Source organism: Chiloscyllium punctatum, chromosome 7 (assembly GCF_047496795.1).
Source record: "Chiloscyllium punctatum isolate Juve2018m chromosome 7, sChiPun1.3, whole genome shotgun sequence".
NCBI classification, from domain to species: domain Eukaryota; kingdom Metazoa; phylum Chordata; class Chondrichthyes; order Orectolobiformes; family Hemiscylliidae; genus Chiloscyllium; species Chiloscyllium punctatum.
This window is the reverse complement of record NC_092745.1, coordinates 74802894-74816894: the sequence shown is the minus strand read 5'-3', so window position 1 is coordinate 74816894 and position 14001 is coordinate 74802894. Positions and strand designations below refer to the sequence as shown.

The following is a 14001-nucleotide window of genomic DNA, read 5'->3' as shown; positions in this document are numbered from 1 at the left end:
GCTTGCCAACAATCAAGCTCATATATGTGCAAAGTATTAACCACCCCTAGATCTATTCCATGGCTGTGTCACCTAGATAACAACGGGTATACAAATGATGGAAGGGGAGAGGTTTAAACATTAACAATAGTTCACAATAACTAATCCTTGTATCAGTGCTTCCCAAACTTTTTCTCGCTGAGACCTTGTTTCAAAGCTTTTAAATTGAAGCACCCCAGAGGGAGAGCACAGTGAGAGCTGAGAGAAGTGGGACAGGGGGTTACTATTCCATTTTGGAAGCTTCTCCCCACAACCAAGACAGAATTCCTCTGTCCTCTCCTGATATCGAAGCTCTCTCTCCACCAGTCTCTTACTTCCCGACTCTTTTGGTTGTTCTTCACCTTCCCACTCCTCACTACATTCCTGCCAGGCCCTCTCACTTGTCAAATGTGCAAATCGCTGTTTCCCACACTGTGAGTGAGGGCTGTGGTAAGAGTTTGTCTGGTCATCATTTTGCTGCCTTGAGCTTAATCTGCAAACATTCACCATGCTGCTGTTGGACACTTGTCTTTCACATAGCCTGCTTGCCTTCTCACAGAATCAGAGAATTGTTATGGCACAGAAGGCCATATGAAAGACAAGTGTCCAACAGCAGAGACAAAAAAGAAAAGCAAGTGAAGCTTTGGCCAGCAGTGAGCAGGATGTTATCTATGAGAATGGTTTCAGGGAAGAGAAACGTCTATCATGAAGACAGATTGAAGTAGTTGGGGCTGCCCTCCTTGCACAGAAAAAGGCCCAGGTGAGATTTGTTAGAGGTTTCCAAAAACTACGAGCAGCTGAATGGAGCAAATGGGGAGAAACTGCTCCCTCTTGTAAAATGAGAATGCAGATTTAAATTGATGTGCAAAAAAAGCAAGGTTGATGCAAGAAAAAACAACTTTTTCCACATAAGCAGCTATGGAATACATTGCCTGCAAATATGGTCGAGGCAGGATCAATCAAGGCATTCAAAAGACAACTGGGTGATTATTTGGATAGAAACGGAGTGTAATGGTATATGGGGCATGACAGGAGATTGACACTAGGTGATCGTGTCAGAGCAGGTACAATGGGCCGAATGGTCTTCAGTGCCATAATAATTGCGTTTCTGTGAGAAAGCGAGCAGGCCATATGAAAGACAAGTGCCCAACAGCAACATAGTGAATGTTTGCAGATTAAGCTCAAGGCAGCAAAACGATGACCAGACAAACTCTTGCCACAGTGCATGCCGAGGAGTTATAAGTCTGTCAAAGCAACTCCCTGAAAGCATTCCTGGACTCGGGCTCATCTCAGTGGTGATCACCACTTACTTGGAATAGAGTTAAAAATCACACAACACCAGGTTATAGTCCAACAGATTGAATTGAAAGCACACTAGCTTTCGGAGTGACGCTCCTTCATCAGGTGATAGTGGAGGAGGTGATGAAGGAGCGTCGCTCCGAAAGCTAGTGTGCTTCCAATTAAACCTGTTGGACTATAACCTGGTGTTGTGTGATTTTTAACTTTGTACACCCCAGTCCAACACCGGCATCTCCAAATCATGACTACTTGGAATAGAGGGAACAATTGATTCCACTGGGGGTTATGACCCCACAGTTTGGGAATCCCAGCCTAACATTTTACAGTAACTTTGGAGCATGTTAATGACACAACCAAAACCCACATTTTTTTAAATGATTGCATTTTCTTGTTGCACTCACGCGTTTGGACCCTGGTGTTGTTGTTTGTATTCTGAAGTAACTGAAAAGCTTTGTGAAACCCCAGTGCATGCTGGGTGGCACCATCCACTGCTTTAATGTTGCTAAGGAATGTGGCCATTTTTCTTTTCGTTTCACTGGTGGCTGGAGACAAGTATGTCTTGTAACACTGGTCTAGCGAGCATGTTCGGACTGTGTCAGCCACAGCCAGCACAGAAATCTAGGCACAAAAAGAAAGAATAGTCATTTGGCAGTTTGGTAGTGCAGAACAAGAACATTTCTGGAAAAAAACACATTCTGTCAAGCTTTTTGTCTTTCAAGGCAGCAAGATTTAAAGCTTCAACTAAACATGCCATTTTCAGCAAAGCAAAAGATGTTATTCCTCAAAATTTCTCAGCAAAAATCTCAACTTGCCTTGCTTGCACAGCTTGCATTTTTCTGCTAATTCCCTTTACAATCCAGTTTTCTTATTTAAAGTGCTATTATCACAAAACAATGCCGTGAAGAATTTAGTTTCCTTCACTTGATTTTTCTTTTCTTTGGTTTGCTCAAATGTTGTCTACCACTTCTAACAATGACTGTGCAAGCAGCTTGTCAAAGTTAAAGTGGTCATTCTTGAGTGGATATGAACAAATACCCTGCTCTCAACAGGACTGTACACTTTCTGTAATTGGCCAAACTGAGTGTGTTCGCATGCATGTGGTGGGGTTGCAGGAAGGGTGAAGAAATAATTTTGTTTCTCATCACATCTCATTTGTTTTCATTAATTGGAGCAGTGGAGTACAAAATTAAATAACACTTGCAACATGAAGCAAGAACATTCTCCCTCAGCAGAGAGGCCACATAAGATCAATCCTCTCATCAGCACATTTCCTTCATTTAATTTCCTGACAGGAAGTCTTGCATCGGTGCTGCATGATCTTTGCACAGTAATCAAGAAAAACAAAATTTGTACAGCTCATTGATACATACATTAGCAGTCCTTGGTGCTTTAAAGACCTGGATCACTTTGCCAGACCAACTTAGCATGTTGTGTGTGTACACAGTATTCAACATTATTAACATTGACTGAAATAAGAAAGAACTCACCTTATCATGTTCGTCGATTGAAGTTAATATTACTTGCGCAGCATCTTTGGCTATTTGAAGTTGTGTGTCTGTAGCTGAAGCTCCATGGTCCACCACCACCACAATATGTTTTGATTGTGGTCTGACAGTAGAGACATAAACAGGCCTGGACCGAATGAAGCCCAAAAATATTTGTAAACACAGATCAATGGGTAATGAAAAGCCAACTCAATTTATTTTTACATTTTCTCAATAGTTAACTCTTGCTCTCTCTCATTTTCTCCCCAATGTTTCAATGATTGGCTCATGACAGGGTGTATATCTATAAGCAGTGATAGCTCCCCTACCTTTTTCACAACTTGCTAACTTTCATGAATAGTTTTACTCAAGCAGGCTACTCAAACCAATCCTAACCACATGCACTCTCTAAAGGTCACAGCTTCACACTTGGGGGGAAAAGAAAGCTCTAGTCTCAGCCTAATAATCGGACATGGATTAACTATTTACCTGGATCAGAAATCCTGCAAATTTGAACAGCGAAAATGAATTGCATGTGCTTAGCTCAGATAGGTTTAATTGGAATCTTTTCAGATTTTCTTTTAAGAAAATGACACTGGTTGATTCGGAAGTGAAAATCAGATTTCCAGGGCTTATGCAAGAACAAATGAAGTTAAACAGAATGTTAGAAATGGCATAACTTCACTCAGTTTATCTTGTGCATTTTTGCAAAGATCTGACTGTGCTAGATAATAAATTTACCATGCCTCTCTCTTATCTTCCAATGTAAATGGTTTACTCCAAGACATAAGACACAACTTTTATTACATTTCCTAATATGTTCCTTAATGTATCAGTTTAGTACATCAGTATGCATACTGCTTGTAAGTACAAACGGGCTCAAAAATATTTTCACATTTACTTATTCATCAAAACTAATTCTCAGGGAAGAAAACACAAAACGATGCGTTGAAATCAAAAAAAAAACCTGAACTGTCAGAGAATATAGTAGAAAATTCGTACCTACTCCGATGTTCATAACCAGCTTTGCAGCGAAACCTGTGTGCTGGGAAGATGGTGAAAATCCCTTCTTCTGAGCTGAAGTATTGCCACTTTATACCAGGATTTGACTTGAAGTTGTCAGCAAGAACTGTTGGGTTAAAAGGTGAAATTATTTCAAAGCAAAACATAGGTGAAAAATTTCCCGTCCACTTCTGGCCACTATAAATTGCCCAGAGTCTCATTTAAATGATTATGGAAGATCACCACACATTAAAGTCATAGAGATGTACAGCATGGAAACAGACCCTTTGGTCCAACCTGTCCATGCCGACCAGATATCCCAACCTGCCAGCACCCGGCCCATATCCCTCCAAACTCTTCCTATTCATATACCCATCCAAATGCATTTTAAATGTTGCAATTGTACTAGCCTCCACCACTTCCACTGGCAACTCATTCCATTACACGTATCACCCTCTACGTGAAAAAGTTGCCCCTTAGGTCCCTTTTATATCTTTCCCCTTTCACCCTAAACCTATGCCCGATAGTTCTGGACTCACCCACCCCAGGGAAAAGACTTTGTCTATTTATCCTATCCATGCCCCTCAATTTGGTAAAACTCTATAAGGTCACCCCTCAGCCTCCGATGCTCCAGGGAAAATAGCCCCAGCCTGTTCAGCCCCTCCCCATAGCTAAATCCTCCAACCTTGGCAACATCCTTGTAAATCTTTTCTGAACCCTTTCAAGTTTCACAACATCTTTTTGAGAGGAAGGAGACCAGAATTGCACGCAATATTCCAACAGTGGCCGAACCAATGTCCTGTACAGCTGCAACATGACCTCCCAACTCCTGTACTCCATACTTTGACCAATAAAAGAAAGCATACTAAACGCCTTCTTCACTAACCTATCTACCTGTGACTCCACTTTCAAGGAGCTATGAACCTGCATTCCAAGGTCTCTTTGTTCAGCAACACTCCCTAGGACCTTACCATTAAGTGTATAAGTCCTGCTAAGATTCACTTTCTCAAAATGCAGCACCTCACATTTATCAGAATTAAACTCAATCTGCCACTTCACGGCCCGTTGGCCCATCTGATCAAGATCCTGTTGTAATCAGAGGTAACCTTCTTCGCTGTCCACTACACCTCCAACAAATTTTAATCTGTTTGCTGGCTGACTTTCGAACCAGTCTGTGACCATAGTCAAAACCTCTTGATGAAATTAGAGGGCCTGACCGCTGTATTATCATTTTCTTAGTAGGGTTTTCATATTTCAATTTACTATCAGAGTTCTTATTAAGTAGAATTTAAATTGCTACTGCACCTCTTGTCAGTATCCTTTCAATTCCTACAAATTTCCTTTTGAAATTTAAATGTAATAGTTTGTTCCTTCTGCAGCCATATGCCTGGACTGTGAATTGCCAATTTTTGTTCCCATCATCTGCATTGCCAGCAACCTCCTTTGTACTTCAGCCCAATAGAACTCCAACAGGGAGGGAAAGTCATTACTGGAAACTTCAAACATATCATACCTGGCATGGTCTGGAGTTTAGAACCAGGCCCATGATATCACCAACTCTCCTCTCGGCCTAACATAACCTACTTGGCATGCTTGGATTTTGGATTGTCTGGGATAGAGCAGCAACAGAAATGATGGGTGGAAACATGTGGCTTCTGTGTGGTGAGCCTCTGTGATTCTACAGTACTAACTGAGTGAACACACAGACAAATAATTCTGTTCCATGAAACAGTTTTATTTTATAGTTAGTGACATATCTTGAGAATATAAAACATCAATGGTGATCGGGTGAAGTACAACTGTTTCTCTTGTGCTACAAGAGCTCATCATTTACCTACTTCTCTTCTCTCTAAAATTTAGTGGATGCTGAATGTTTGACTGTGAATGTCCACACAGAGTGATATTTTAGTGAAACGTGTGTATGTGTATAGGTCAGGTACCACCTGCGGGACAAACTAAGCAATTTACACTGAAATGGGCAGATGCATGGAGAATCACTGTGGAACGAGGGTGAACAAGGACAGGGGGATACACTCAGTGGAATAAAGTTGAAAGTTGCCCATGACAGTGAGAATTAGAGATTTAAATGCAATTAAGGAATGTGGTAGTGTAGTGGTAAAAATCATTGGACTAGTAATCTTGGAGGTCTTGGGACTACTGGATCAAATTCCTCCATGACAGATGACAAAATTTGAATTCAATAAAATTTGGTGTTAAAAGCTGGCCCTATGGTGACCATTGTCATTTCATTGTCGTAAAAACCCATCTGGTTCACTGATGTCTTTCAGGAAAGGAAATAGGCCATCCTTACCTGGTCTGGTCTGGACTACGTGTGACTCCAGACCCACAACAATGCAGCTGACTATTAACTGCCCCCTGAAATGGCCTAGCAAGCCACTCAGTTCAAAGCAATTAGGGATAGGCAATAATTACTGGCGTAGTCAGCAATGTCCATATCCCCATGAATGAATCAAAAAAAAGCAGGTAGATACAGTTAGTTAAAAAGCCAAGCTGCATGCTGAATTTGATAAACAGGGGAAGAATAGACACTGAAAGTGATTTTCAAAGACAGTTGGATGGGCATTTGGGGAGTGGGGGTGGAGAAATAAAACAGCTGCGCTGCATAGACCAGGCAGAAGATTAAGACTGGCATGATTGCTCTGCAGGGAGCTTGCATGATCTCAGTAGCCAAATGGGCTTCTTCACTGAGCCAGAAATGACTATGACTCAAAGCCAGAATAACCTATAATTTTGTACAACCCTATTACAGAAAGGACATGCAAATCATCCCAAGCACAATTCTAAATTCATCAGGACAACATTAGGAACGAGAAACAACGAACAACCAAACTTTAAGGTAGAGCAGAGAAGACCAAAAGAACTTCTTACAAAACCTGAAGGAGGAAAGGTTTTTAGTGATTGTGTTCCTAGCCCTGGACCAGAAGGCCCAGCTTCAAGACCCACCTGCTCCAGGGGGTGTGGAATAACATCTCTGAACTGGTTGATTAGAAAAAAATAGGCTAAATTTAAGAAAGGAAAGGTTTTGATGGAGCAAACAGGGAAAAGGTTATTCGTCATTGAGGACATCAATGACAAAAGTTCTCAACTTAAGATGATCAATATATCAGTGCAGAGAGTGATTAGAAGATGTTACTTTATTTGCAGATGTTAGGTATATAGTCAGTCATGCCAGATAGGGAGGACTCTGGGAGAAACTACAGCACAGTTTAATCAGAAATCAAATACATATTTAAGCAGAGTTGGATGGCTTTGGGAGAGTGGGAGATTGTAGGCGCTCACAAAAGATCTAAAGTAGACACAGTGGACGGAATTGCGTTCCTTCTGGTTTGTAAATCTCTTTACTTCAGAGTCACTCTAGTACACTGTGAAGTTGATCTTAACATCTGGATAGTTGGCAATGAGATCGCCACTATTGTAATTTGCTGTAGACTGATACAATATGAATGGCTACGTAAGGAGGAAAATTCAGGAGATGAAGATCACAGTGATGATCATATGAAATCCAGGGTGAGATAGCCAAATGGATAAAAAAAATTGAAGATAAAAGACAGAGTGGTGGTTGAGGGTTGCTTTTTAGACCGGAGGCCTGAGACCAGGCTGTGTCACAAGGATCAATGCTTTCGGTCAATTATGTAAATGATTTGGGTGTGAATATAGTAGGTAGCATTAGCAAGTTTGCAGATGATACCAAAATAGGTGGTGGAGTGGACAGTGAAGAAGGTCGTCTCAGAACAACAGGACCTTGATCAAATCAGCCAACAGACTGATGGCAGATGGAATTTAAATTTAGATAAATACAAGATAATGCATTTTTGTGGGGTGAATCAGGGCAGGACATATACAATGAATCATAGGCCCCTGGGGAGTGTTGCTGAACAAAAGAGAAGTAGAGGTGCAGATGCATAGTTCCTTGAAAGTGGAGTTGCAGATAGACAGGGTGGTGAAGATGGCGTTTAGCACGCTTGCCTTTATTCATCAGAACACTGAGTATAGGAGCTGAAATGTCAAATTGCAGCTGTCCAGGACCTTGGTGAGCTACTTTTAGAATACTGCATTCAATTCTGGCTACCCTTCTAAGGAAGGATTTTATTAAAACTTGAGAGGGTACAGAAAAGATTTACAAGGATGTTGCCTGGACTAGAGGGTTTGAGCTATAGGGAAAGGCTGATTAGGCTGGGGCTACTTTCCCTGGAGCATTGGAGGCTGAGGGATGACCTTAGAGAGGTTTATAATAGCCAAGGTCCTTTTTGCCAGGGTGGGGGAACCAAAAACTAGAGCACATAGGTTTAAAGTGAGGGGGGAAAAGAATTTTAAAAAGCTGAGGTGTAACGGTTTCACGAAGGGGGTGGTGCATGTCTGGACCAATCTGTCACAGGAAGCAACCATCAGAACCACATCCACAGAATCTGAATAAATGAGCAATAAAATAAGGCCATAGTAATTTACAAAAAAAAAGCCCACCCCCAAAATGTTCTCCTTTTTTGCTGTCATGAAAAAGTGCTATTGCTCGGTCTTATATGGTTACATGAATGTTAGCAAGATGGTCATTTCATTTGGCCACTTTTGTTGTTTGGTTGTTAACCAGATGTGGCAGGTTATTCATCAATAATGGGCATCAAAGCTAAGAATAAAGATGTATATGCAACGGGCTTGGACATAAAACTTTCAGTGGAGTCAAATGATGAGAGCAATTAGAAGTGCAGAGCATGCCCGATTTTCAGCTTAAGCAGAGACATCAAACCACCTAATACTGCAGTCAACATCAGCTAACTCAGAAGGCAGGATGTTCCTGATCTGTATCAATCTACATCACACCAGGCATCACAGAATCTTGAAGCTAAAACATTAAAAAGCAGTATAGCTCTGTGCAAAAAGATGGATTTTCCATCACAAGATTTCCAAATGAAGTAGTTTACTTTCATTTGAATACATTTGTTTGGAAACATGTTTTACATTTATGAAGTTTGAAAGCAGGTAATTATCCTTTCATTCCTGATGAAGGGCTTTTGCCTGAAATATTGATTCTCCTGCTCCTCGGATGCTGCCTGCCCTGCTGTGATTTTCCAGCAACACGCTCTCGACAATTATCCTTTAATCAACACCCATTAACAGAGGTTCTGGTCATTTATATTACCGCTTTTTGTGGAAACTTGCAAATTCTGTTCCATTTTGTATGAGCCAGCATTTTGGTCCCTTCCTGCAACCTATTTTTTAAGTTGCTAAGCAGGTGAGATGGGGACATTGCTGGGACCAGACTGCTATTTTAAGCTGTAGTCTGAATTAAGAAATCATTTTGACTTATGCACTCGATAAAAATAACAGGAAAAGGAGTTGGGTTTTACTTCCATGATGAGGATTAGGAGGAATAGGAGTTTGCCTCTAGGCTTCACAAGAAATAATGAGAGCTCCCACGTCTGGACGCCGCCTCCAGCATTTACTCCAGTGGTGGGGGACCTTCACTATTGGGTCCAATGAGCCGGAGGTATTCATTGTAGCATTCCAGCTTTGCAACCAAATGAGGCTTCCTTCCAATTTAATGCAGACTGAAGGAGCTTACAGATGAAGCTTAAATTTGTTTGACATTCATGTTTTTGAGTGCACCACCACTTGTCACTCACCAAGAGCTCCCATCCCAAATTAAAACTGGAAAACTATGTAATTAATAGTTGAGGTGATAATGATGTTATTGTTAGAAATAACAAACTGTTTTTGGGATACAGGTGAAATGAACTACTTATAATACACTGAAGAAACAAGAACAATAGTTAACAGAAGGAGACTGAACTTTAGCAAGAAATAAGTGGTGCTCAGCAGATGATCAAACAATAAAAGGTAAAAAAAAAGCACAAAATAAATTTGAGCACATCAAACACAGAAAAGGTGTTCAATCATTTTGTTCAGTATACCATGAATGGATCTAGACTGTTAATGGAGAACAGACTAGAAATCTCTGGGCAATTATTGTTTGGTACTGAGCGATTTTAAACATTAATCATTAATTTTGTAAATGACAATGTTTAAAAAAGGGGAATATCTGAACCAGCAACTAAAGATTGATGGACCCCAATACTGGATAAAAGAACAACAGTTAAGTAAGTCGGAGGATTAGCTACAAAGCAAACTTAAATTGAGAATGTAACATTCTGTGATGCAGTTTATTCGAAATGATTTCAAATGAAAGATAATTCCCAGTTTTATTGATGAAATGAACACAGGGCACAATAGGAGGTTGGATGAAATGCTACATATAAACCAGGCAACAGGGAGATATCAATATGCAAGGTGAGAATGGTTCAGGGTGTGTGGGTGGGGAATTCAACGTGGTGAATTGCCTGATATAGAGCCAGCACTGATACAATAAGTCAGGTGGCTGCCTTCTGTGTTATTACAATTCAATGCACTGCAGATATCTCTTTCAAGATCAGTGAGGCCAGTTGGACTAGAGAACATGGATAAATATCAACAGAAACCTAAAGGAGCTATTCAGAAAATAAATCATACAAAAATCAATTGATATTTGGAATTGCTTATCTGCTAAAATTCTTGAGTTATACATCAAAGTACTCAATGTGTAACTAGATGCTAAGCTTCAGTTAGAAAAATTCCAAAGGTTTCTATGGACCAGCAACTAACGATTGATGGACCCCAATACTGGAAAAAAGAACCAACAGTTAAGTAAGTTGGAGGATTAGCTACAAAGTAAATTGGAATTGAGAATGTAACATTCTGTGATGCAGTTTATTTGACATGGTTTCAAATGAAAGATAATTTGATTGCCTTGATTGCCATTCACATTGTAACTCGGTTTTGTACCACAAGGAAATGCTCCAGTCATTCACACTTGGAATTAATCCAAATCCTGCTGCAACAAAGGAATAGGGAGTGAATATGCTGGAGGGTTCCACAACGATACACCAATTATGCTGAATGCCAAAACTGGTTGTTATTTGTTTTGATTAGTTTTGTGAGAAGTTTTATATAGGTTTTTAATTTCAATACTACTTTTTTGGCAAGTAATGCTGTTCATTAATATTAATTGCATTGTAGAACTTGAATTTATAGATAGCCTTTTATGACCCCAGATATCCTAAACAGGCAATAAAGTACTTCTGAAATCCAGTTACTGTTGAAATCTTACAGCCTACCTGTGTTGGAGAATGGAAATGCTTTGCACTTACGTAAATTAAATAAACACAATTCAACAAATATCACAGAAAGAGAGAGTGAAGCAAAATAGTCATGGGCATCATTGGTTAAGAAAAGGTTATTCCCTAAGGCTACGTGTAACACGGCTGGATGCAGAGGCAGCTACCTTTCTTCCTGTTCCAAGCATGAGCTCCAATGTCAAATACAGAATAGGACCTGTGACTGGTCCTGTAGGCATTTACTAATAGTTCTTTATAGATGGAGAAGGGAAGCTGACAAAGAGAGGCATGATGATTATAAAAAGTGAGTTAAAAATAATCAAGACAATAAAGAACATGAACTAAGGTTCCCCATGGTAGGCTTATGCGGAAAGTCAGGAGGCATGGGATAGAGGGAAATTTGGCCAATTGGATAGAAAACTGGCTAACCGGTCGAAGTCAGAGAGTGGTAGATGGTAAATATTCAGCCTGGAGCCCAGTTACAAGTGGAGTTCCGCAGGCATCAGTTCTGGGTCCTCTGCTGTTTGTAATTTTTTTTAATGACTTGGATGAGGGAGTCGAAGGGTGGGTCAGTAAATTTGCAGATGATACGAAGATAGGTGGAGTTGTGGACAGTGAGGAGGGCATTTGTCGTTTGCAAAGGGACTTAGATATGATGCAGTGCTGGGCTGAGGAGTGGCAGATGGAGTTCAACCCTGCCAAGTGTGAGGTCCATTTTGGAAGAACAAATAAGAATGCGGAATACAGGGTTAATGGTAGGGTTCTTAGTCAGGTGGAGGAACAGAGGGATCTTGGGGTCTATGTACATAGATCTTTGAAAGTTGCCACTCAGGTGGATAGAGTTTGTAAGAAGGTCTATGGTGTATTATCGTTCATTAGCAGAGGGATTGAATTCAAGAGTCGTGAAGTGTTGTTGCAGCTGTACAGGACTTTGGTTAGGCCACAGTTGGAGTGCTGTGTGCAGTTCTGGTCGCCTCACTTTAGGAAAGATGTGGAAGCTTTGGAGAGGGTGCAGAGAAGATTTACCAGGATGTTGCCTGGAATGGAGAATAGGTCGTACGAGGATAGGTTGAGAGTTCTCGGCCTTTTCTCGTTGGAACGGCGAAGGATGAGGGGTGACTTGATAGAGGTTTATAAGATGATCAGAGGAATAGATAGAGTAGACAGTCAGAAACTTTTTCCCCGGGTACAACAGAGTGTTACAAGGGGACATAATATTTAAGGTGAAGGGTGGAAGGTATAGGGGGGGGATGTCAGGGGTGGGTTCTTTCCCCAGAGAGTGGTGGGGGCATGGAATGCCCTGCCCGTGGGAGTGGTAGAGTCAGAATCATTGGCGACCTTTAAGCGGCATTTGGATAGGTACATGGATGGGTGATTAATCTAGGATAGAAGTTCGGCACAACATCATGGGCCGCAGGGCCTGTTCTGTGCTGTATTGTTCTATGTTCTATGTTCTAATGTTAACTAATCAAATGTATATCAGGTGACATACGAACCTGTGTTTAGGTCCCGGCCAGGATTGAATGCTCGGTTACTGACAGTCGTGGAAAGTCTGTCACAGCTGATAGTTTTTGAAACGTTGGCGTTGAAATTCCCATCAAACCTGTGATGAAAACGAGAAAGCATCTGAAGTGCAGCACAGCGTAAAAGCACAGTAACAAGACAATTCAGATTTTAAACTTCTAATCAAAACTGAGCAAAATGTCCTTCAGGGAAGGAAACTGCCATCCTTACCTGACCTGGCCAGCCCTACATGTGACTCCAGACCCACAGCAATGTGGTTGACACTAAACTTCACTCTGGGCAATTAGGGATGGGTAATAAAACATTGACTAGCCAATGATGCCCTCAACCCATGAATGAATTTTTAAAAGTTCCTGTTCAGCAGACTGCTGAGAAAATAATTTCATTACAGTTGATCTCTGAAGTCAAGTAAACCAGTTGACTTGGTAAGAGCTAGAGTTCACACTTTGCAAGATCAAAATAATATAGTTAGTTGTTTGTCAGTGGTAAACCCCGCGGCACTGAAGTCAGATGTTTTATTGCCAGAAAATAGTCACACAGAGATTGTGAGAGAACACAAAACATCTGAATAAAATGTGATTAGCAAAGCTATACCCAGTGGTTCTCCGGCCTGCGGACCTTTCATCAATGGCACAACCTGGGCCTCTCTCCCTTTTTCATATGAAGTTAATTAGACTGAAGATTAGCCATCATTAACTAAACTACGGGTTGAAGGGTTTAGATCATTTCTCAGTTCTTCCACTGAGAGTCAAAGAGTCATAGAGATGTACAGCATGGAAACAGACCCTTCGGTCCAACACGTCCATACTGACCAGGTATCCCAACCCAATCTCGTCCCCTCTGCCAGCACCTGGCCCATATCCCTCCAAACCCTTCCTATTCATATACCCATCCAAATGCCTCTTAAATGTTGCAATTGTACCAGCCTCCGCCACATCCTCTGGCAGCTCAATCCATACACGTACCACCCTCTGCGTGAAAACGTTGCCCCTTAGGTCTCTTTTATATCTTTCTCCTCTCACCCTAAACCTATGCCCTCTAGTTCTGGACTCCCCCACCTCAGGGAAAAGACTTTGCCTATTTATCCTATCCATGCCCCTCAATTTTGTAAACCTCTATAAGGTCACATCTCAGCTTCCAAACTCCAGGGAAAACAGCCCAAGCCTGTTCAGCCTCTCCTTGTAGCTCAGATCCTCCAACCCTGGCAGCATCCTTGCAAATCTTTGGATGAAGGGATTGGAAGGTATGTTGCCGTTTCACTAATTTTGCCAATTTGCTAATTACATAAATATAGTTAGGAAAGCAAGTTACAAGTCCATAAGGTTCGTACAAACAGATGGTGATCGGCTAAATGAGTGGGCAGAGATGTAGCAAATGATGTTAATGTGGAGAAATATGAAAGGAAGCATTTTTTAAAAGAAAAAACATATTACCTAATGCAGAGATTGCAGAAGGTGATGGAAGCAGATCTTTGAATATCTTTAACACTGAGAAAGATGGATTCTTGT

General features: G+C 41.0%; 1 protein-coding gene across 1 annotated transcript in view; it reads right to left on the bottom strand.

The window, feature by feature from the left end:
* Positions 1–14001, bottom strand: part of cachd1 (cache domain containing 1) — a 164230-nt gene that overhangs the window by 34918 nt on the left and 115311 nt on the right. The window contains exons 4-7 of the mRNA XM_072574054.1: positions 12466–12572; positions 3804–3930; positions 2805–2949; positions 1719–1935 (exon numbers count right to left, since the gene is read on the bottom strand). Coding sequence (XP_072430155.1) covers positions 1719–1935; positions 2805–2949; positions 3804–3930; positions 12466–12572 — 596 coding nt within the window. The remainder of the gene's footprint in view (positions 1–1718; positions 1936–2804; positions 2950–3803; positions 3931–12465; positions 12573–14001) is intronic.